General features: G+C 32.9%; 2 protein-coding genes across 6 annotated transcripts; one reads left to right on the forward strand and one right to left on the reverse strand.

Moving 5' to 3' along the window:
• Window positions 1-1,116: 1,116 nt before the first annotated feature.
• Window positions 1,117-8,842, reverse strand: LOC21392228 (long chain base biosynthesis protein 1). Of its 5 annotated transcripts, none has more exons than XM_024164406.1 (14): window positions 8,678-8,842; window positions 8,158-8,244; window positions 5,128-5,363; window positions 4,944-5,038; window positions 4,587-4,678; window positions 4,148-4,241; window positions 3,986-4,058; window positions 3,752-3,884; window positions 3,318-3,492; window positions 2,886-3,026; window positions 2,564-2,659; window positions 2,242-2,383; window positions 1,777-1,904; window positions 1,117-1,675 (listed from the first exon to the last, which is right to left on the reverse strand). In XM_024164406.1, the coding sequence occupies exons 3-14, from the start codon at window positions 5,231-5,233 to the stop codon at window positions 1,499-1,501; spliced, it is 1,452 nt and encodes a 483-aa protein (XP_024020174.1). In that variant the 5' UTR covers window positions 5,234-5,363; window positions 8,158-8,244; window positions 8,678-8,842; the 3' UTR covers window positions 1,117-1,498. The 5 variants fall into 5 exon arrangements, with proteins under 5 accessions (XP_024020174.1, XP_024020177.1, XP_024020176.1 ...); XM_024164409.1 differs by lacking the exon at window positions 8,678-8,842 and adding an exon at window positions 8,359-8,533; XM_024164408.1 differs by lacking the exon at window positions 8,678-8,842 and adding an exon at window positions 8,356-8,533.
• Window positions 8,843-14,789: 5,947 nt separating this feature from the next.
• LOC21392229 (dynamin-2B) lies at window positions 14,790-17,214 on the forward strand. The gene is made up of 5 exons (XM_024164422.1): window positions 14,790-14,962; window positions 15,919-16,036; window positions 16,300-16,642; window positions 16,872-17,020; window positions 17,193-17,214. The coding sequence occupies exons 1-4, from the start codon at window positions 14,945-14,947 to the stop codon at window positions 16,978-16,980; spliced, it is 588 nt and encodes a 195-aa protein (XP_024020190.1). The 5' UTR covers window positions 14,790-14,944; the 3' UTR covers window positions 16,981-17,020; window positions 17,193-17,214.
• Window positions 17,215-21,805: the final 4,591 nt, after the last annotated feature.

The following is a 21,805-nucleotide window of genomic DNA, read 5'->3' on the forward strand; positions in this document are numbered from 1 at the left end:
CCCCATATCTTAAAACCATTTTTTTAAATGTAACTTTGTTTTAATATCTTAAAACTATTTGAAATAGATGACAATTTATCATATAAATGTTTCTATTTATGATTAATAAAAATATTTTCTTTTATGTAAATTTTCTTTTTACGATTGGTGAAGATTTTCCACATAAATAAAGACTTTTTACTAAGTAAATTATTTTTTACCAATCATAAATAAAACATTTAGGTGGTGAACTGTTATTGACTTCAAAAGAATTTAAAATATGTTATTTATGTAATTTAATTTTAAAAAATTATTATTTACTACAATTTCTGTTAATATTCAAATCATTTAATAAAATACTTTAACCGGTTACTAATACTAATCTAATCGTTTTCTCGTTTTTTTTAATCTAGCTGTTTAAAATAGTTTTTTTTACTAGTATAGAATTTATGAGAAAAGGTATGAAAAATGCTAGGCATACTAACTATAATCCTAACTTTTTGTATTAATTTTGAATTTCATTCTTTATTGGTACTTGTTTAGGAAACTATGACATCAATTAAAAAATAAAAGATTGCATTTGTCCATAAATAGAAGAACACTCAATGTTAAAAAAAAAAAAATTTAAATTAAAATTGGTTTTTCTTGTATTACTCTTCCTTAAAGACAAAGAATATAGCGTTTAAGCATAATTATATGGGTTATTTATTTATTTTTAACAAAAATTTTAATAGAAAAACTAGTCACACTTAATCTCGATTTTTATAATAATTCTGATAAAGAGGGTTAAATGGTTCTAATTTAAAATTTACTACACAAATGGAGAGTTTTTAAAGTCTGATGACAAAGTTTGAATGAAAGCGATCCTTTCTTTAATGTAACTTTGATTGAAGAAACCTGTAGGGTGTATGTCACGTTCAGAGCTTGCAGTTTTGTCAAATGCAATATGCATTTTCGTTAGTTATCAAAAAAACAAAAAAAAAAAAAGCATTATCGCTAGTATTCTTAACATTTCGAAAATTCTTGACAAAGTTTCTCCCAAAAACAAAAAAAACAAAAACAAAAGAGAAGATAAACATGCTACATAATAATTTCAAGTGAAAATAAAAATAATTTTGGGGCGGCGTGGAGCACGACTACACTGCAAAAGAAGTTCCTGGCGATTATTAGTTCAAATAAATTAATAAAAATGACCTAACAGCAAGTTACACCCACCCCAAACCCCTAAGATATTAGCATTCCAGACTTTTGGTCTTCTAAAAAATCAAATTCATGCTAACCTTGCTCCTTCGTCAAAAAGCAACACAAAAAGAAATTAACACAGAAGAAGTTACATAGATTACCAACAGTCACAAGCCCCCCTTTCTTAACGTGACCACATTACAAAATTGTTTAACCTATGAAGGCCTCTCTGTGAAGAGACTTCATGCTGTTGGGGCAAACCAGATCACATGCAAATGCATCAGACAGGCAGAGGGAGGAAGAGAGATCCTGGTTGGCAGGTAAAGGCGTTTACCAATCAAGCATAACCCTTAAGTACCAATCCTGCGACCCTTTTCAATGATTCAGCTACCTTAACCAAATCAGATTCCGAATGGCCAGCGGAAACAAACAATCTGATTCCAACAGGCAACCGACATTTATCTAGTGCTGATCTCTTGGAAGTCACCACAAAGACAGAGTCCTCCTCCAATGCCTGAAAACGCAACATCTTGGTATTAAGATCAAGATAAAGCCAAGAGGTAAAATCGGCCTATAAGTGCGAGATGAATGAAACACATGAACCTATTTACTTACGCGGTCAGCAATTTCTTGGAGGAGATGCAGGTCGGTTTTCAATGAACCTGTTGACTTCTCTAATTTGAGGAAAACAATAGGTGATTCTGGATTGCTTGCTATTGACAGTCCCGGTACCCCGGACAAACCTGTATTTTGCAATATATCTAACTCAGTAGAGTTCAAGTCGGCTTCAGAAAGAACAAAAGAAAAATAAAGTTGCTTCATCTGGCTCATTGAAAATGGCTAAAATCAGCCATCGGCTCCTTCAATCATGTAGACCAACACTAAAGGGAAAATATTCCGAGGAAGGACCTATATAGCAAATTTCTCAATCACCAGCCACAAAATGTCACTGGGGCTCTAGCAGAGCCCAAAGCAGTTTTGCTTCCATGGTACCTCAATTACATCATAACAAAAACAGAAACACTGAAAACATATGAGAACAAAGCTCTATGGACGATTGGTAATGAGATGAGAACAAACCTTTCCATAACAGTGCAACGTTTTCCTTCAGCTTTGTTATCAGATCAGGCTTTTCCTCCAAGACATCAATGGCAGTAATGGCAGCAGTTGCAAGGTATGGGGGCAATGACGCAGAAAAGACGTACCCGGAGCTACTCAATCTCTGCCAAGGGTAAGCTTAGACCAAGACATTAGCATCTTGAAATTGGTCCATTTATTGTGTGTGCGTGCATGATTATTTACATAATGAGAATATTAAGTTAGAAGTTTCCTTACTTAAAATTTTCAACCACTGAACATAACAGATCAATCAAGTCCTGCGCATAAATTAGTGCCACCATACCTGGTGATCAATCACTCTAGCACTCCCAGTGCAGAACCCTCCCTCTGTGGCCAAAGCGTGACCCATTGCAGCAGTAATAATGTCTATCTTGTCAACCTGCAACACCATTTCACAATACATCACAAAAAACTCTGAATCACGGGTTGTTTGGTTGGGGGATTCGTACCCCAATTCGAATCATGGTTCATGATTCGCTACAGTATTTTCTCTCACAAAAAATACACGTAAATCGAAAATGGTTCTAATCTCATGATTCTAATCTATGAACCAAACGTCTCCGAGGGAATAATAAAACTAAAAAGGAAAGTTAAATGAAAAATACCGGAACTCCAAAGTATTCAGTTAAACCTCTTCCAGTTTTCCCCAGCACACCAAACGAGTTGCTCTCATCCAATAAAACGCGAAATCGGTATTTCTCCTTCAATCTAATAATCTCATGTAAGGGGGCAACTTGACCAGAATTCTGCATGTGCGAAATCAAAGTGTCAATATCTCCCATAAAGGTGTTTGACAAATAGGTAAAAGCACTTCTAGCAAAAATAAATATATAAATCATAAAATATAGGTGCACAAAAACAAACATAAAGATGCCTGTGCGACCAATGTGTTTTAAACTTCTGTAAAGTTTTCGTTTGTTAATGAAATTTTCTTAGTTTCCTATCCAAAAAAAAAATTCACCGAGTTTGACCTTTTAATATACTCAACAAGGCAACAAAAAAGTTGAAAAATGCAAGGTGCAACATATGGTAGATACCTGGTAGACAGCTTCAACCACAATATAACGCCGCAATTTTTTAGCACGTTGATTCTTGGCGGTAAATTTCTCCAAAGTATTCCTTAAAGATTCCATATCGTTGTGTTTGAAGTACACAATTGTGCTTCTAGAAAGATACAAGCCATTTTGAATTCCCCAGTGGACACCCTCATCCCTGGATAAGGAAAGAAAGAAATGTTTTTATATATGAGATCAATACTTACAAACACTTTATATTAGCAGAAAAGGTTCCTAATCTCTGCTAAGATCCATAAGCTAGAGAGTTAAAATATGTGTGGGCACATGCATGCTTCCGTGGGTGAATAGTGTTCAAACGAAAAACCAAAAACTAACTAAACATAGGAACATAACGAACATCTCCAAGCTAAACAAGGTGTATAACAGTCACAATAAAGATGATTAAGAATACTCACACAACAATTACATCTCCCTTTTTCGCAAAAGCTGGAATTGCACTGAACATGGTGGAAAGTCCATAAGAATAGAGAATTGAATCAGGAGTTCCCAAAAACTTTGCTATTCTTGCCTCACAATCAAGGTGGACATCTAATTCACAAGATTGAAGGATAGAAGATTAAGAGGAACGTAAAAGCTAGAAGGAGATAGAGAAAATATCTATGGTATTCATTTGTTAAGTACTCTCGTACCAATAGTTCCATAGAACCCACGAGGACCACAGGAACCAACACCATATTTTTCCAGTGCAGAGGTGCATGAATCCTGAGATCAATATTGCTATAAGTGTTCTATTCAAGCCACACCCTTATTCATAAACACAAAAGAAAAATATTACATGGAAACAGACTTACAAGTAACTTTTTGTGTCCTATTAGTCCAAGATAATTTGCTGAAGCAAAGTTAACGACTTCTTTGCCATTGATTATTGTGTGTGGTCCGGCAGCACTGAATAAAATGCAAGTCGTGAGAAGAGTCCATGGAAACAGTTAGCAATATTAAAAGTTACTCATAAAAACTATTTAAAAATTAACAGAATCCTACTACTTATGCTTTGTTTATAATAAACATGGAAGAAAACCCAAGAATTTTATCTTCAAGAGAAACATTGTAATGGCAACTATGAAAGTAAGATAAAATCAGCAAAGGAACACCCAGTTTTCATTTTTCTTGTTCTGGTTGTAGGGTGGAAGAGAGAACATGTAAGGAACAATACAAGTGCAAAATGTAGATCACGAGAAGAAACAAAATTTGAAAAGAGCCGACTTTATGAAGAGATAAAACTAATTCCACCTTTCCAAGACTGGGGGTTCGTACTGCATCTCTTCTGTGATGGGAGGAATAAGAGGTTCTGGAACCCATTCCTCACACAGTTCATCTATTTCCTAGACAAATATCCGCTGAAATGTTAGATGAGACAACAAGGTATCATCATATAATATACAAGCATATCAGATCTTAATAATCTGTACAATAAAAATTTAAAAAGCTCACAGAAATGCCCAATTATAGCTACAAATCCATAAGAAAAAGACCTAAAATCCCAAACTGTCATAGTACTCTTCTGCTGCTGTCAGAACAGAGAAAAGAGGCAGCAGAGGATACTAACTCCTATCAATCAGAAGGTTGGCATTAGAAGCATCGACAAACCTTCTTTGTCAAAGGCCGTTTAGGAGGTTTGTAGCTCTTCTGAGAAAGTAGGAAAAGGATAACCACCAGAAGAAGAACTTCTACAAACAAATGGCCTTCCAAAAAGAAAAACAAAAGTAGATCAGAATAAGCATCAACTGCAATAAACAAACATACGGCCAGTTATTAGGATTTGAGAGGCTACCGCCAATGTGCACTCCAAAAACAACCGCTCGAGCAGACGGGACATCTAGAGCTAATGTCACCCATTCTAATGTACTGTTCACCATGTGCAATACAGTTGATGCCATCTTTTTCTATACCCCAACTCTGTTGCAAAGAAGCTTCAAGTATTACTCATACAAATAAGGATACTTGTGTCTTCTAGCACATCTTTTATAATTGTTGGCCTACACTATAGAGCTCAGAGACCCCTGGATCCTGCTTGTCAATGCATAGTGTTAACATGTTTGCAACAGGTATAAAGAGCAATTAGAACAGGATACTAGAGATGAAAGCTAATGAATTTTTTAAAGTTGCAAAACAAGAAGACACTCTAAATGGAAAATATAAATAAATAAATAAAACTATTTCTCTTCTCCCATTAGCCTTGAACAGTATTAAAGTATAAAACTATTGTTAGCCCACCTCCTAACAGCTTAAGCTTTTGGGATGGAGAGGGAGGTACTAAGTTCAAATCCCTATAATTGCACTCTTTATCCCCATTTAAATTGTCATCATGTGTTGGGTCTTTAATATATCTTAGACATAAATATTCACTTGTTGGGCTTTCCAATTAATTTACCCACACGATTGCCCATTATTCACCCCACACGTGAGGGGGAGTGTTAAAGTATAAAACTATTGTTCGCCCACCTCCTAACGGCTTAAGCTTTTGGGATGAATTGGTAAACTAACAAACAGAAAATAGGGAACCGAAAAAACTTCACCAGAGATGATGAAACAGAGAACAAGTTCAAATATGAAACAGGGCAAAAGGTTGCCCCACGTCTTCGTTCTTACAAGTCCAGCTTAATTGGGGTCGGGCAATCAGGCGTTTCAAGGCGCCTAAACATCTAAAAAATAGAGCTTTTTTTTTTCCCCTTCCTTTTTAGTGGTACAGCTGAAAAAGTATTGAACCATTAGATTTGTGGGGTAAACCCTTACTATAAATAAGTCAAGATACCTAGCTCAATCCATCTTCAAGTATGCATCTTAAAAGCCAAATCAGCTAAAATCTTTGTCAAATCAAAACTTCAAAACAAAAGATTCTTTCTAAATTCTAATCAGCAAGATTGATAAATATGCTAAAAAAAGAGGGAGAAACAAAAAAAAGCAAGCCTATCGTGTATATTATGCCAAACCAATATTTTTGCCAAAAATGTAATCTTTCGGTTCAAAAGATATAGAATTCACTGGGGTGTGCTGAAACAACCTCTTAGGGGGCGTTTGGTACGTAGTAATCAGTATGAATCATATTCCTGGGAAAGTGATTGGGGGTAATATGATTCCTATGAATAATACATTACTGTGTTTGGTTTCATACAAGAATCTTTCTCAAATTCTCAGGAATATTACATTACTGTGTTTGGTTGTGCATGGGAATGTTGTGAATTAAAAAAAAACATATTTTTTTTAAATGAATTACAATTAGCACTAATATTTTAAAAGCTATAAAATATTTTTTAAATATTTAGCTCATAACATTAGCACTAATATTTTAAAAAGTATAAAATACAACACAATAAGTAGTCCATAAAATTATCAAATAATATGGGTCTCAAAATGTTAACTAAAATCCTCTATACTCAAAAGTTCTTACAAAAGTTCTAAATATGAGAACATATACTTGAATAAGGTTCCAAACTTGAAATTAGAAGTTGTAAATCTAGGACCATGTATAAAAGTTCCAAAGATGCCATCAAAAGATCTAAATATTGGACCATATACTCAAGTTTGTAAATATAGCACCAAAAGCTTCAACCTAACTCATTCTAAAAGAGATAGAAGAAAATTTAACTTAAATTCATCATCCAACGTGAAGAAATAGTTGGTGTAGTCATGGTTTTAGACAAGAAGTTTTCCGACTCGTACTCGTTGTGCATTTGTTAGTCTTTCTACCTTCTTTATTTCATCAAATACCTACATCCTCCTTGCAGCACTATCAGCCTCATATTGAAAACAATTAGCAAGCCTACCAATATTCTCACCAGCCATAGCATACATATCAAAAAACTTCTATACTGTCTCAATTAAAGTATCAACCAATACATCTCCACTTTGAGATCTCTTTCTCTTTTTCCTTCCTGATGCTAATGGTGTTGAAGTTGTGTCAACAGCTAGATTAATATCCTTAACATATATATATATATATATATGTGTGTTTACATATATGTAACATCTAGAATATCCATGTAGCATTAAAAGTAGTACTTTTATTTTAATTGATGCAATCGATGGGGAGAAATAGCAAGGGACAAAAAAGGATGAAAAAATCGTGGCCGTTCTGGTTCAAACCCAGATGCAGTTTAACGAGGAGTGGAGTGAGTATTGTGGGTTTTGAAATTTTAACCCAAAATAATCAGCACCAAATACGATCTTCTATAAAAAAAAACAAAAACCCATAAATGTTTGACGATCCAGAAAAAGTAAAGCTTCGATTTCAGAATCAATGAATATCAAATTAATGAAATATAGGAAAAGAAGCTAAAACAGATCTGCGAAAGCCAACATAAATAACAAAAGAAATACTAAATTCAGAACTCACAGGATTATTAGCTTCTGATGAGAGGTAATCAGATCTTGATTTTGATTTTGGGTGAGAGAGAGAGAGACCTTGTTTAGGGTGAGAATTTCAAAGGTTTGTGTGGAAGAAGCAGCTTGGAGATGCCTTGGATTAGGAGAATACGAGGAGTGGAGTGAGTATTGTGGGTTTTGGAGAATAAATTAATAATAACGAAACAGAGGAATCGCAAACATAAGGTTCATTCCTCAGATTACAGAACCAAACTAGACGACTTGGGTGGTGCTTTTTGGTTGATGCAAGTTGTGTCTCAGGCGGCGGATGCAAAGAAGGATGGAGCTTTGTTGAGAAAATACAGGGTTCAACTTATGTTTTAGTCGTGGAGGTAAAGAGAAATAGCAAGGGACAAAAAAGGAGAACATAGCATGGAAAAAATCGGAAAGTTCAGACCAAAAATTTTTCACAGAAAAAGGAGAAAAAAAGGAATCATACTCTGGCGGTGGCGGCAGAGGAAATTCCGGCAACGGCGTGGTGGATCGGAAGGCGGCGGCGGCGTCCTCGACGGAAGCGGTGCTGGGTCTGGACGAGAGAGAGAGATGGGTGAGATGGGTGGGTGAGAGAAATGATAGGGCAAATTGTTTCCCGCAAATAAAATCCAACGAAGAAGACGAAAGAGAAAATAACCAATACAACAATATATATGCACGAGTCGAAAAAGGATCCAATCGCGTCAATTTCCAGATCTATCTATAATCCTAGCGATGCACAACATCGAAGAGAAACCTCCGGATTTAAGCAATCGAGATCGAGAAACAAACTGCTCGTTCCATTAAATGCAGATATGAAATTGAGATATAGAGAGAAAGTGGGAGATTAGTCCGGTCGGAGGATTCGTTCTATCCGAATTGTAATTTATAGTTTGTTATAGTATTTTTTTTAAAAAATATATATATATATATATTAAAAATAATTCTAATCTAACGGGCTCTAAGATTGAGAACGGTGAAAGTACCTGGAGGTGGTGATTGGATTGGGAATTGTGCGCGTAAGGAAGAAGATGAATGTTGTGGAATGTGGATTCTTCGTCTTCGTCGTCTTCTTTATTCACTCCGTCTCAGATTCAGATAAAACGAGGGAAAGGGTCAACCAAATCCCAATCAAATCCGAGATTTTTATATTCCTCGTTGCAAAATAAAATATATATATAAAAAATTAAATGAAATGCAATGCAATGGACATCTTTGATAAGGTTTTTAGGGTGGTTTTGTTTCCGGTATAAAAAAAATATTATTTTTATAATAATTTTAGAATTAATTTTAAAATTATGTTAGTAAAAAAGAGAAAATAACTTTTAACTGTTTTTTAATTTTTTCATAAAAATTATTCTTATTATTTTTTATTTTTATTTTTAAGACATTTGATAAATAAACACGATTTGTAGATTATTTTCATTTTCATGCCTCAAAAAACATGTAAAAATATTTTTAAAAATAATTAAAAATTAATTTTAAACACACCCAATATTTTTTTTTTAAAAGATAAATGACTAAATGTCTTTTTTTTTGTAAAACAAATAAAAACATTTGATAAAAAGGAATATTGGAAGTAGGATTTTTATTTTCAAAAACGAAAGTAGGATTTTTAACTTTCTCAAAAAAAAAAATTCAGAACAAAACGAAAAAAAAATCATCTCAAAACAAAATTTTTTTTACAAAGGTTTAATTTCTTTTTTTTTAATAATTTATCATTCTCTTAAGCATTTGATTTAGTAGAAAAATATTATATAAACATGTTTTGAGAAAATAAAAAAGAAGTTAATGGGGAAAACGGCATCTGATAAAAAAGAATATTGGAAGTAGGATTTTTATTTTCAAAAACGAAAGTAGGATTTTTAACTTTCTCAAAAAAAAAAAATTCAGAACAAAACGAAAAAAAAATCATCTCAAAACAAAATTTTTTTTACAAAGGTTTAATTTCTTTTTTTTTAATAATTTATCATTCTCTTAAGCATTTGATTTAGTAGAAAAATATTATATAAACATGTTTTGAGAAAATAAAAAAGAAGTTAATGGGGAAAACGGCATCATAAATTATTTAGGAGATGTATATTTATTAAAGATTACATTTAAAAAAAATGAAAGGAGAAATCCCAGACATGAGTCATGATTTTTATCTCTTATTCTTAATTATTAATCTTCTCACTCAAATAATTATATTAGTAAACGAGTATTAATTAAGAATGATATTTAAAAATTTAAACTTATGCATTTTTCATGGTAAATTTTGTAATTTTTTCTAAATAAACTATGGACCCGTTCACTTCGCTGATTCAAGTTTGTAATTTAAGTTGAGATGTAATTTTATGTGAGAGTTTAGTAAAAAAATTAGATGTGACTGTTTCTGATAACTTTTTACTATAGTAAAATTTAAATTCTAAACTCGAATTAATGAAGCGAACGGGATCTATATATGTAAAAGTTTTGACTTTTGGGCACACCACTATGGTACACGTAAGGCCATTTTACGTTATAAATAACGCGTGGAATAAGTGCCATCAGATTAAATTTGATGGTGTTAAATGAAGAGGCCCATATAGAGCCTCTCAGATACAAATTTTCTTCATTTTAAATTGGGCAAAACAATATGTTCGTAAGGGAAAAATAAGTATTTGTAGTTATCTCCAACGCGATTTAAAATGAGAAAGTAGTTTTCCTTTCAAAAAATAAACTAAGAGAGTAGTTTCATATTTGTTAAAAAAAAATAATAGTAATAATAATACTAAAATAAGTATTATAGAAGTTTTCCTTTTTATAGAAGCTATCGTTTCCTATTTGCACTTTGCACTGTCGCACAAGCATGATGCAGTGAAACGACGTATGGATTTCAGTTTTGAATTTTTCTGTCGTTTATCTGAAACGACATGCTAATAGTCATTCAGAAGTTTGCTGCCTTTTGCTAGTAAACGGCACGTCGTCGGGCTTATGAAAGTTCGATGTCGTCCTTTTGTGTAAAAAAACATGTTTATTAGCTTTTTGGGTTGTCATTTAAGAATACAAATGACATGTTGTTTGCCGCCCAAAAGCTGTCATTTGTAGCTAAAGCCTTTTTTTATTCTTCTTCTTGTAAAAGTAAACTCTTATCTTCACACAACTATATCCGCTTATATACACGCGCGATGAGTATACAAAAGCATATATTTAGATGTAAACCTCCCACCCTCCTTTTCTTTCCTTTTCTTTTTTTCTGGAGAGAAACTAGTTAAAAACATGCGTTTTTTTATAAAGGGAAATTTTCATTACCACAATAAATGAATTACAAACTCAAAATAAAGTCGTACATGACCTTAAGTACAATAGAATTTGATTCAAACGATTGAATCCACCAGTCAAACAATAATAGCACAAGGGTAAATACAAACGCCGATACTTAATGGAAAAAATTCCGATCGGCACATAAAAGTCGAACATAATCAAAGCTCGTTAAAAAAGACAAAAACAGTCGATGGATTAAACCAGTCAATCGAGATCAAACCCCAATCCACTAGACATAAGCAACACAGTATAAAGAAACCTCTAACCAGACATCAACACTTTCACTATCGAGAAACACCTCAAACATATGGGACACACAAACCAAGCCGGAAGGTGGAAAAATCACCTCTACTATTACAAAACAACATTAAAAGTATGGTGAAAATAACATCGTCACGTCGTTATTACAAACTAAAACATACCCCAAAACTAAAAGAAAGCCCAAAGACCTGTTGTCACAAGCCTTCGATGACGTTACAGCCGGTGAGATAAACATGAGAGAGGGAAGAAAGCTTTGAGAGGCAAGTGAAGTAGCTAGATGGAGGTCGTTAAAACGCAGTGACGAATCCGCATGTGTGTCGCTGCGCATCTCCAGAGACAACACTACCCTAGCCAAAAGAAGCCCACCATGCCAGAAAATAGCCTCCAAAAGGCCTTAATCACCCAAAGTTTAAAGTGTCAGAAAACGCCTCCCAAACATCTAGTTTTTAACCTCCACCCGAAGCTAGACCCAACCTAACCAAGCCACCCCACGAAACACTACCTGGTCCATAGACAAGCCCTCAACAAGATGAGCTTGGGGACTGATTTTTCAAGGTCGAAAGTGCAACGACGCACCCAGAAATGGTGCCGAAACTTCGGCCAACACCCAAACTTTCTCTCTCTCTCATTCCATTTCTCTTTCTTTCTCTCATTCCATTTCTCTTTCTTCAACGCTTAGCACTTGTGATGGAACAAGTTACTGTGGATTTATTTAAAACAATGGTTATATAAATCGTTCCGAAAAAAAGGATAAAAGAAATAAAGACATAAATGGGAAAAAAAAATCTAAAACAAAAGACAGGAAAAAAAGGACAAAAAAACTTAAGAAAAAAACTTTTGTAAAATGTTTCGCAACTGAAACTGAAATTTATAAGGATTACAGGTAAAAGATGTTTATATAGGGTCATATTTGAGAATAAATTAATTCAATAGAGTAATTAAGAAAAAATAATATTTTAGATAATTATAAAAAAAGTATTTAAATGAGATATATTTGAAAATATATAAAAATGAAAAGTTAAAAAGATGTAATAAGAAAAGATAAGGGAGAAAAAAAGAAGAAAAGGAAAAGAGAAACTACAAAAAAAAAGTTAAAAAAGAAAAGGAAAGGAAAAAAAAGCTAAAAGAGTAAATTAAAAAACAAAGAAAAAAAAGTGGAGCAACAAAACGGCGACAACGAAACGCCCACGTAAAAATAGATTGGCCTTAGTTTTTAGGTATCGATATGAATATATACTAATTATCGATGACTATTGACTTACATGTTCATACATGAAATATTTTGAATCCACTTTTTTTAGAAGATTTTATCCAGTTATTCAAACATTATAAAATATATAAAATTTCATCCCCTATTTTTTTTCTATCAAGGACATAATTCTTGTATAAGGTCTCATTCATTTCGCTGATTCGAATTTAGAATTTGAGTTTTATAACAGTAAAAAGTTCTCAGAAACAGTCACATCTAACTTTTTCACTACAGTAAAAAATTTTCACATAAAATCACATCTCAACTCGAATTAAAAACTCAAATCAGCGAACTAAATGGATCATAAATGCACAAAACTAACAAAATGAGTTTAGATTTTTTAGGAGATATTTAGGTAGCATACCATGAATTTTAAAGTCGGATTAATTTTTATCATGAATATTAAAATTATTATAAAATATATTATAATAACATCATTTAAATTTTGTGTACCACTAAAATACCCACGAACTAAACCTAGGTTTTTTTTTTTCCCCCTTTCTCATTCTCACATCCCAAATCTCAGTCGCCTCTCTCTCGTAATGGAGTTCGCCTCTGCAACTTCTACGTCGTCATGATCTCTACTATATTGGAGATCGCATCTTACTCTCCTATTATTGCCGGAATCGCAAAGGTGGGCAGACGAGCGAACAAAGTTCTCACCGGAACCAACCAGTGTATTCCAAATCGGAGCTCATAGCCTCGATCGAAGCCGTCTTCCCCAGATTTCCGACCACCACCTCCAGCGCCACCCATCCCGGAGAGTCCACCGTCATCGTCGTGAAGCTCTTAAACTGTGCCCAAACAACGCTGAACTAGATCTCCCCTCGGGGTCGTGTGGAGGAGATCGCCAGTGAGATCTCCTCGGCGTGCCGGTGAGATCACCCGACTGAGCATTTTTTCCTTTTTTTTTTATAATTTTGGTCTTGAACATATCTCCCCGTCAGAGATCGTCACCTCCGTCCTTTTGTTGTCGCGGAGGAGATTCGCCTTGCCGGCTTCGTCGATGATTCCGGCTTTACCGGTTGCTTTCCACGGCAAGCAATGTTGTTTTTTTTTTTTTTGGGAGTTTGTAAATCCTGATTTGTGGTATTGGAATTTTTATGAATTTTGTTTGTGAATTTGTGGATTATGGATTTGTTTTGTGATTTTTCAGATTTTTTTCGTGAATTATTATTGTTATTATTTTTTGTGATTTTGGCTGCGCCAGTAGCAGTGGTTTGTAGATACCAACCGGTACAGTAGACGGATATACCAATATCATTGTGGATACTGGCGGTTGTTGGCCGGATACCGATAGGTATTTCAACTAGATACTGGTGTTGTGGCCGGATATCGGTCGATATCTCGGTTAGGTATTCCGACGACTGACTACTGCTACCAATACTAACTGTTGTCCCAGATACTACTACTGCTACCAATACTAACTGTTGTCCCAGATACTACTACTGCTACCAATACTAACTGTTGTCCCGGATACTATCGAGTAAGAGGTTGTTTAGTTAGGAAATTCGTATCCCAATTTAAATTGTGATTTATGATTTATTATAATATTTTTTTTATAAAAAATACACATAAATTAAAAATTATTTTAATCTCATAATTTTAATTTATGAATTAAATTAATTTATGAACTCTTAAATTGGATACTGTTTTTGTGGCTAAAAAATGGAGGGTCTCTCGCTCGTACACTGGAATCGTGCCAGATATGGACTAATAATCTAAAGGTATATTTATGGACTAATAATCTAAAGGTATATTAGTATTTTAAATATACTGTGATAATATAGTTGTGAAATTCTCTCTAATAATTTAGATATGACATATTATAAATATACTAAAAGAGAGTTAGGGTTTACTGTTTATGCAGATACAATTTACTGTTCTTTCTACAGTATAATGACGCTTTTGCCCTCGATTTACTGTTATCTTGTTCTTCTGGTGCAGGGGTAGTTTGGTCTTTTAATGTGTCCCTGATGGGTTTTTCGGTTTTGCCTCGAGATTGCTTTTCACTATTCACACAGGCACAAAACACTGTCATATACATTAACCCCTTCTTTCTGATTTTGCCCTTCTTCTTTCCTTTTTTTCTTGGTTTCGTCCTCTTGCTTTCTCCTCTTCTCCTTCTTATGCCCGTGGGCTTTTGTATCTTTTTATGGGTTTGGGCCTTTTTGTCTTTCCGTTCTCTTCCTTCGTTGGCTTTACTCTATGCTTCTTTGTAGAAGCTTCTGGGTTTTTTTCTCAGATAAGGACCTTGAAGAAATAATGGTAGCTTCTGGGTTTTCTCTCTGCTCTTTGCAGAATCGTAAAGAAGTAGAAGCTTCTAGGTTTTTCTCTCATTTCTTTTTTTTTTCTTCTTTTTCTGCCTCTCGAGCGATTTTCTCTCCTCCGTCGTCCCCGATCCTTACCTCTGCACCACCACCACCGTCGCCATCAGCCCTCCTTTGATCACGATCGGATGTGGCTGAATGACAAGGTTTTAATTTTCTTTCCTTTTTTCCATTTCATTTCTATAATTTCGTTCTTCGTGTTTTTGCTTTCCTTGGAAGAACAATTTTTTTTTTCTTCTCTGAATTCTTTGTTTGGCAAACCATAGAAAATTTTTACTACTTAGTACTCTTTCTCTCCACTTAGCAAAATAAATACATAACTTTAAAAAAAAATTGCGTTTTTCTCTGTGTCTGTGCTTTTGGCACAGTGCGATTCACGATTTGCTGAGCTTCTTTCACCCGAGTGGAGCCCTACGTTGTATTCTTCCTCCATCGTTTTGTGTCTGTCGCCTCCTCCATTCTGTCACTGCTTTTTCCTTCTTTTTTTTTTTTGGCTTCCGATTTGCTTCTTCTCTTTCGTTTTGCTGGAAATCTTGCATTTGTTTCTTTGTGCCTTTGTTTTTGCCGGTTCTTTTGTGTGATTTGGGTGGAAATGTTGCCACTTTTTTATCCGTTTAGTTCGCTGATTCGAGTTTTTAATTCGAGTTAAGATTGTGATGTTACGTGAGAGCTTTTTACTGTAGTAAAAAAGTTAAATGTGACTGTTTCTGAGAGCTTTTTACTACTGTAACAAAACTCGAATTTTAAACTCGAATCGGCGAAGTGAACGGGGCATTTGTTTTTTCAATTCCTTCACTGAATCGATTTGTGATTTTTTTGCTGGTTTATGTTGTTATGTTCGTTCGCGACTCCCTCATTCTTCTTTCTTGCTTTTGTGTTGGTTTCAATCACCGATTTCGTTTGGGTTTTTGCATGTTGATTTTTCACTCTTCGTTTTCATTTTTTTCCTTTTTTTCGTTGTTTCTTTTCCTTTTATTTTATTTAATTTTTGTTTTCAATAAAAAGAATTTTTAATATTTAAGCTAAAATCTAGATATGAAGCTCATCATGATTTTTGGTATTTGATAAGTTGTTTAGTAAATTTCTAATGGTTCATACATAGGTTAGTGAATATGCTGAGCACAACAATGCAATCTTGCTGGTTGTTGTCCCTGCTGCTCAAGCACCTGAAGTTGCCTCATGCCGAGCTCTCAGAGTTGCCAAGGAATTTGACGGAGATGGTAAAATTGCTATTTTTTTAACCTATACTGTCTTTTCTTTTTCCTTTTTTGTTTTAGAATTTCTATCCTCCCGGTGTGAGGATTCTGAGATGTTGTTTGTACACCTTGAGCCCTTGATAATTTTCTTCTGTACATGTGCTGATTGTTTTCTGAGTTTCTGCCCCATATTACCCCTCTACTAGTGTGTATCATTCCTCTTCTCCAGCTCTACATTTTTTTAAAAGTTTTTTTTGGGGCTAATGGGAAACTAATATTGATTACAGGTACGAGAACCATTGGTGTAATCAGCAAAATAGATCAAGCTGCTTCGGACCAGAAAGCTCTTGCTGCAGTTCAGGCTCTTCTGTTAAATCAGGGGCCATCAAGGGCTTCGGATATGCTCTGGGTTGCATTAATCGGTCAGTTAGTTTCAATAGCTTCAGCACAGTCTGGATCTGTTGGTTCTGAGAATTCTTTAGAAACAACATGGAGGGCTGAGAGTGAAAGTCTCAAGTCCATCCTGACTGGAGCTCCTCAAAGTAAGCTAGGCAGAATAGCATTGGTGGATGCTTTAGCTCAGCAAATTCGCAGTCGTAGGAAAGTCCGCCTTCCTAACCTCCTATCTAGGTAAATTTCTTAGACAAATTCTGGATGTGTACTTTCTAATACATGCACACTTGATCTTTATGGTAGTTTATAAATTTGTTAAATAACCATTTAGTTACAACTTGGTGTTTGTTGGTTTGCTAACAAAAGCTATTTACGAGTAAATTCATCCCTTTTCTACCCTGAATCCAAATGTGATATCAAATTTAGTAGGGAATGTGTTTCACATTCGCCCTTTTATATTTTGCAGGTTACAGGGTAAGTCCCAAATAGTCCAGGATGAGTTAGTTAGGCTTGGTGAGCAGAATGGTGCAAAGTGCCGAGGGCACCAGAGCAATAGCTTTAGAACTTTGCCGTGAATTTGAGGATAAGTTTCTTCAACACATTACGAGTGGTGAGGTAATTTTTCTTTTGTAATACCTTCTTCTGGAGATTTTTATTATTTAATAATTTGCACGCCAGGTCCCTGAGTATTATTTTTTTTTTCTCCCTATTTATTGTCTTGAACGTGCTTATAAATGTGTACAAGATTCATTTAGTTGCCACTTTTGCTAACAAACTTCTATTGTAGGGTTCTGGTTGGAAAATTGTTGATCTGTATAATCGAAATGTTAATTTTTTGTGTTTTTTATTATTGGTTTCATTTCCCTGTGGTTTACATGCTTCTTAACACATGTTGTTAATCAATCATTATACAGTTGATATTTGTTTGTTGGTTTTGTTATCAGATTATCAGTAGAATTATCTTATCTTTGTATGTAAACTATGTTTTTTTTATTAGGATGGTTTTTTGTTTTCTTTCTATTTTCCTTCTCTCACTATTATATATCTTCTTCTACCTTTTCTATTTTCCTCCTCTTTACCAATATTCGAAGTTTCGTTGTTGTGCTATGTCTATTCTATCCATTGTTCTCCTTCGACTGAGGTATGTATTTTTTTTATTCTTAGATGTGTTTCTTATCCATTGATCTCCAGATTTTTTCTTTGCATTTAATGAGTCGATGATCTGTGATATATAGACCAGTGATTTGTCTTCCTAGCCTAATCATCTCTACTATGTTTGCGTTAGACATGTTAATTTAATTGGGAATTTTTTAAAATTATTTGAAATATGGAAAATAATTGGGAAAAAAATATTGTTTGGTTTCTCTCTCTTTTTTTCTGGCCTTTTTTTTTATTTCCTCTCTTCTTTTAAATGGTTATTATCTAATTTTTTTCAAGTGTTTTAAGTTGGTTCTTTTGTTCTCTATTAATATGTACTGCTGCTAGATATGAATTTATTATGTATTTTGCTGATCTTTCCTCCAGTACTTGACCTTTTTTTCTATTGCATTCCCCTTCCGATCATTTACTGCCTTACTTCGCTTCTAAACATTTATTGCTCTTTCATTATTTACTCCTCTACCTCTATATCCTTATGTTTTTCTACTGACTTGGTTAAAATTTGGTTGGCCCACATTTTGGGTTTAAGGCAGCATTTACAAGGTTTCATGTACCATCAATAACTTCTATCTGCAGTTTTTTAATATATAATGTTGATATTAAATGTATTGGTCTGCTAATATTGTTAACATGTGTTGTTTGTTTTTTATGATTTCTGTTCATATAAGTTTTTATTATGTTATTAATAAATGTTAGTAATTTATAGTCTTTAAGAAGGATCCTACTTCATTGTTAATCAATATTGCTAAGATATTAACTTTATGTTTATTGGTTTCTCATATATGTATGTATTTTATGTATTTTATTGTTGTGAATGTATCTTTTCTATTTGGATTTTGATTTCCTATATTCTTTTTATCTAAAATTTCTTGATTATTCTCTTTATCTTTTGGCTGCTTCTTCTCATGATATTGATTTTTTGGTGATTTACTCTTCGATACTATATATGTCTTTATATGACACATTTTTGTTTTAACTGATTTTTTAATGTGACGATGACAGTTATTATTAAATTTCACATGTTGAGTTTTATGTAAATTATCCAAAAATTGCCGTGATTATGCTTTCCTCACTTTGATCGTGATTTTGTTTATTTTTTTATTTATCTTATGTTTTTGTTCCTTTTTCTGGTATTATTCAATTTTTGCTATTACTATTTCATTGAAAACTTATTCACTCGTAAATCTTTCTTACTTGGATTCTGATTGACCAATTGTTTTTGACTAAAAGTTTTTGCCTGTCTTTTTTATAGTTCTTTCCGGTTTAAAAAAAAAAGGAAAAAATTCCTATCTTATTGCAGTTTATTTATGATTTTAAGTTATATTGTATTTTTTGTTCTTTAGTTTTCATTCCCTTTGATTATGAGTTATCTCCTTTGCTTTTTTCCTTTCTTTCTCTTTTCTTTTCCTGAGAAAGAGCTTCTCGGTTTTTTTAGTACTTTGTCTTTTGATTGTACAACATTGTTCTCAATTTTTATTTGCTTCATGTGTTATTGATTTCAGGTTTTTGGTCATTTTGGTCCACATTTAAAAAAGGACGACTTTCTCTTTGTTTGTCAATGGTTTTGATTTATTTGGGATTTTTGATATTTCTTCCCGTAATTTGTTTATTTGGTTTGAATTGTATAGTTTAGTGTCGTTTGCTTTCTTCCATTTCCTGTTCCTTCTTCCTTTCCTGCGCAAGAACTTTTAGTTTGTTATTTTGCCCAAACATTTCTACATATACTTTTGGCTTAAGTTTTTTATTTCATGGTTTCATTGCTTTTTTCATATCTTTGTTCTGTCTGGTTTATTGATTTCATCTAACAACTTTCTTCAGTTTTATACCAAGTAGATTCTGTTTTCGTTTATATTTTGTTATTGTTATCCTATTTATGTGTTCTTTATTTTTTTCTTTTTAATTTTTTCAACTTTGTTAATCTTTTTTTTTTCCTTTTGATTGTTTTCTCTTTACTTATTTAATTTTTTTGGACAATTTCATATTTTACTCAACTCATTTAATCTCTGCTACATAAATATTATAAAATTATGTGACATATATAATATCTTGCTGATTTTGGTGCTTTTGTGTAGTTAACATTAACGTTATTAATTCTATTAATAACAGTTACATAGGCAGCCACATAAGCACTATCAAATCTTGCTGATTTTGGTGCTTTTGTGAGTTTTACCATTAACATTTTTAATTCCATTAAAAACAGTTACATAGGCGACCACAAAAATACTATAAATATCGGTCACATATTACCGTTATCATTGAATATTTGAGCTACAATTACTATATAAAAATATTACTATGTTTATATTTTATTACTTCTTTTTCCTTTGATTTTTTTTCCTTCTTTAATTTATAGGTTTATTTACATATTTATTTATATACATTTTCCACTATTTTTAATTTCCTTTCTTTTTCTCCAATAAAATATATATGATCAAGTTTTATTGAAGACTTTTAATTTGTTTGTTCGTCTATAGAGAAGAAAGCAACTATAGGACATGGAAATTTATATTTATTTATTCATTTCTATATGAATTTTATTTGTATATGAAAATTGTGTCCAAATCCCGCTATTAATATATCATCACTCTTTTTATTCTTATTGTACCCACTATTTCTGACTTAAGTCTATTGACAATCACTCTGTACTCTTCTTTTACTTATTTCAATGTCTTTTCCTTCCCTATTTCCTTCTATAATTTAAATTTGTTAACAATCTATTTGTTTTTCTCTTTGCTTATTCCAATACCTCTTTTTTTTTTGTATTGTCGTCTCATTCAGAAATCATTCACACTTGATTCACTTCCATTTTTTCCCCGGTGTTATTGCCTTGACAGCCCATTTTGCAATTTTATTCTGTTTATTCGTTTTAACTATGCTTTGTTGCAAAATATGCGTTGCAAGCTATATTGTTTTTCTAACGTTAGTCCTTTCCTCTTTTACACTGATCTAAACAGTAATCTTTTTGTAATACTACAGTTTAGACTCTTTTGTACTTAGCTTCTAATCTACTTTATTTACTCTTCACTACCCTACTTTCCTTCATTTGTTACTGCATTAGATTATATTGACCACCTATCTCTTTATTTTCTCATTATTTCCGGTTCTTTCGCTTGCTATATAAATTGACTTATTTATCTTACGTTGATGAACATATTCCATATCTAAACCACCATTATTGTACAAGGATCATATTTATTCACATATTATCAATTTTGCTAACTACTTTTCATACTTTATGTTCCGCATTGTTTCACTTGCTAATTCATTCACATTTTGATACATGTCATGTTCATGCTTTTCATTTTATTTATAAACTTTGTGCAGCAAGGCTTATTACAGTGAATTTTTAATTTCTTTGCTCATTTATGATGGAAGAAGCTCAAAATATGCATATGCATATGTTAATTCATTCACTAATATAGCTTTTGTTGATAAATTTAATTTATTCATTATTTGTATCTTATTATTTAATTTTGTACATAATTTTATATAGCAGTGTAAATTTAAACTTTTGTTGTCATATAAATTTTTAATGTTATTTAGTTCATTACAGACATATATGCAGACATGAATATTATTCAGTTTGTCCCAGACATAAAAATGCATATATCAATTTATTGCACAGTTTTTTAAGTCCTATACTTTTCACCTGCCTTTGCTTGGCTGCTACTCCCTTAAGGCAGTTTTTTTATAATGTTGATAGCATTACAGGTACGGTTAATAACTATTGTCTAGATTTTATTAATGTTTGCTATTAATAATTTTTTTTTTCCAAATTTATGTTTTGCAACTAAAAGGGAGAGGAAAAGAACAAAGAAGACTTGAAACCCAAAGACATTGTAAATAACCTCTTATAACAACATCATAAAGACATGTTCATGTATAAATATGTATATATAAATTAATATTCTGTTATAAAAATTATTAGCTGTTTACATAATATAAAATTATTACCGCTGTAACGCGGAGATAAGGCTAGTGTCACTCTAAATCTAAAACCTATTGCAGTTCTCTATTGCATTGCAGTTCTCTTTAAAGCCCATTGTCTGTTCTTCAAATTTTTATGTCATGGGCCTAAAAGTTTAATTAGGCTTTTAGAAAATCCACGTGATTTACACAAGAAGTTTTATTCACGTCCCATACTTTTATCAATACACCCCATTTTAAAGAATATATTTCTTTATTACAGTTATACCCCTGTACTTGAACGTTTTGTGTCAGTCTCGTTCATTTTACCGATTT

Source organism: Morus notabilis, unplaced genomic scaffold, assembly GCF_000414095.1.
Source record: "Morus notabilis unplaced genomic scaffold, ASM41409v2 Scaffold523, whole genome shotgun sequence".
In the NCBI taxonomy this organism is placed as follows: Eukaryota; Viridiplantae; Streptophyta; class Magnoliopsida; order Rosales; family Moraceae; genus Morus; species Morus notabilis.

What these genes read in the sequence shown, in the direction of transcription:
- LOC21392228 (XM_024164410.1), bottom strand. Translation starts at nt 5,233, where the DNA reads ATGGCATCAACTGTATTGCACATGGTGAACAGTACATTAGAATGGGTG. An exon ending in AAGGGAGATGTAATTGTTGT is followed by an intron (nt 3,493 to 3,751) that starts GTGAGTATTCTT and finishes TTCCTTATCCAG; the next exon opens with GGATGAGGGTGTCCACTGGG. An exon ending in CGTTGCACTGTTATGGAAAG is followed by an intron (nt 1,905 to 2,241) that starts GTTTGTTCTCAT and finishes TGCAAAATACAG; the next exon opens with GTTTGTCCGGGGTACCGGGA.
- LOC21392229 (XM_024164422.1), top strand. An exon ending in CAAGGAATTTGACGGAGATG is followed by an intron (nt 16,037 to 16,299) that starts GTAAAATTGCTA and finishes TATTGATTACAG; the next exon opens with GTACGAGAACCATTGGTGTA. An exon ending in CTTCCTAACCTCCTATCTAG is followed by an intron (nt 16,643 to 16,871) that starts GTAAATTTCTTA and finishes TATATTTTGCAG; the next exon opens with GTTACAGGGTAAGTCCCAAA.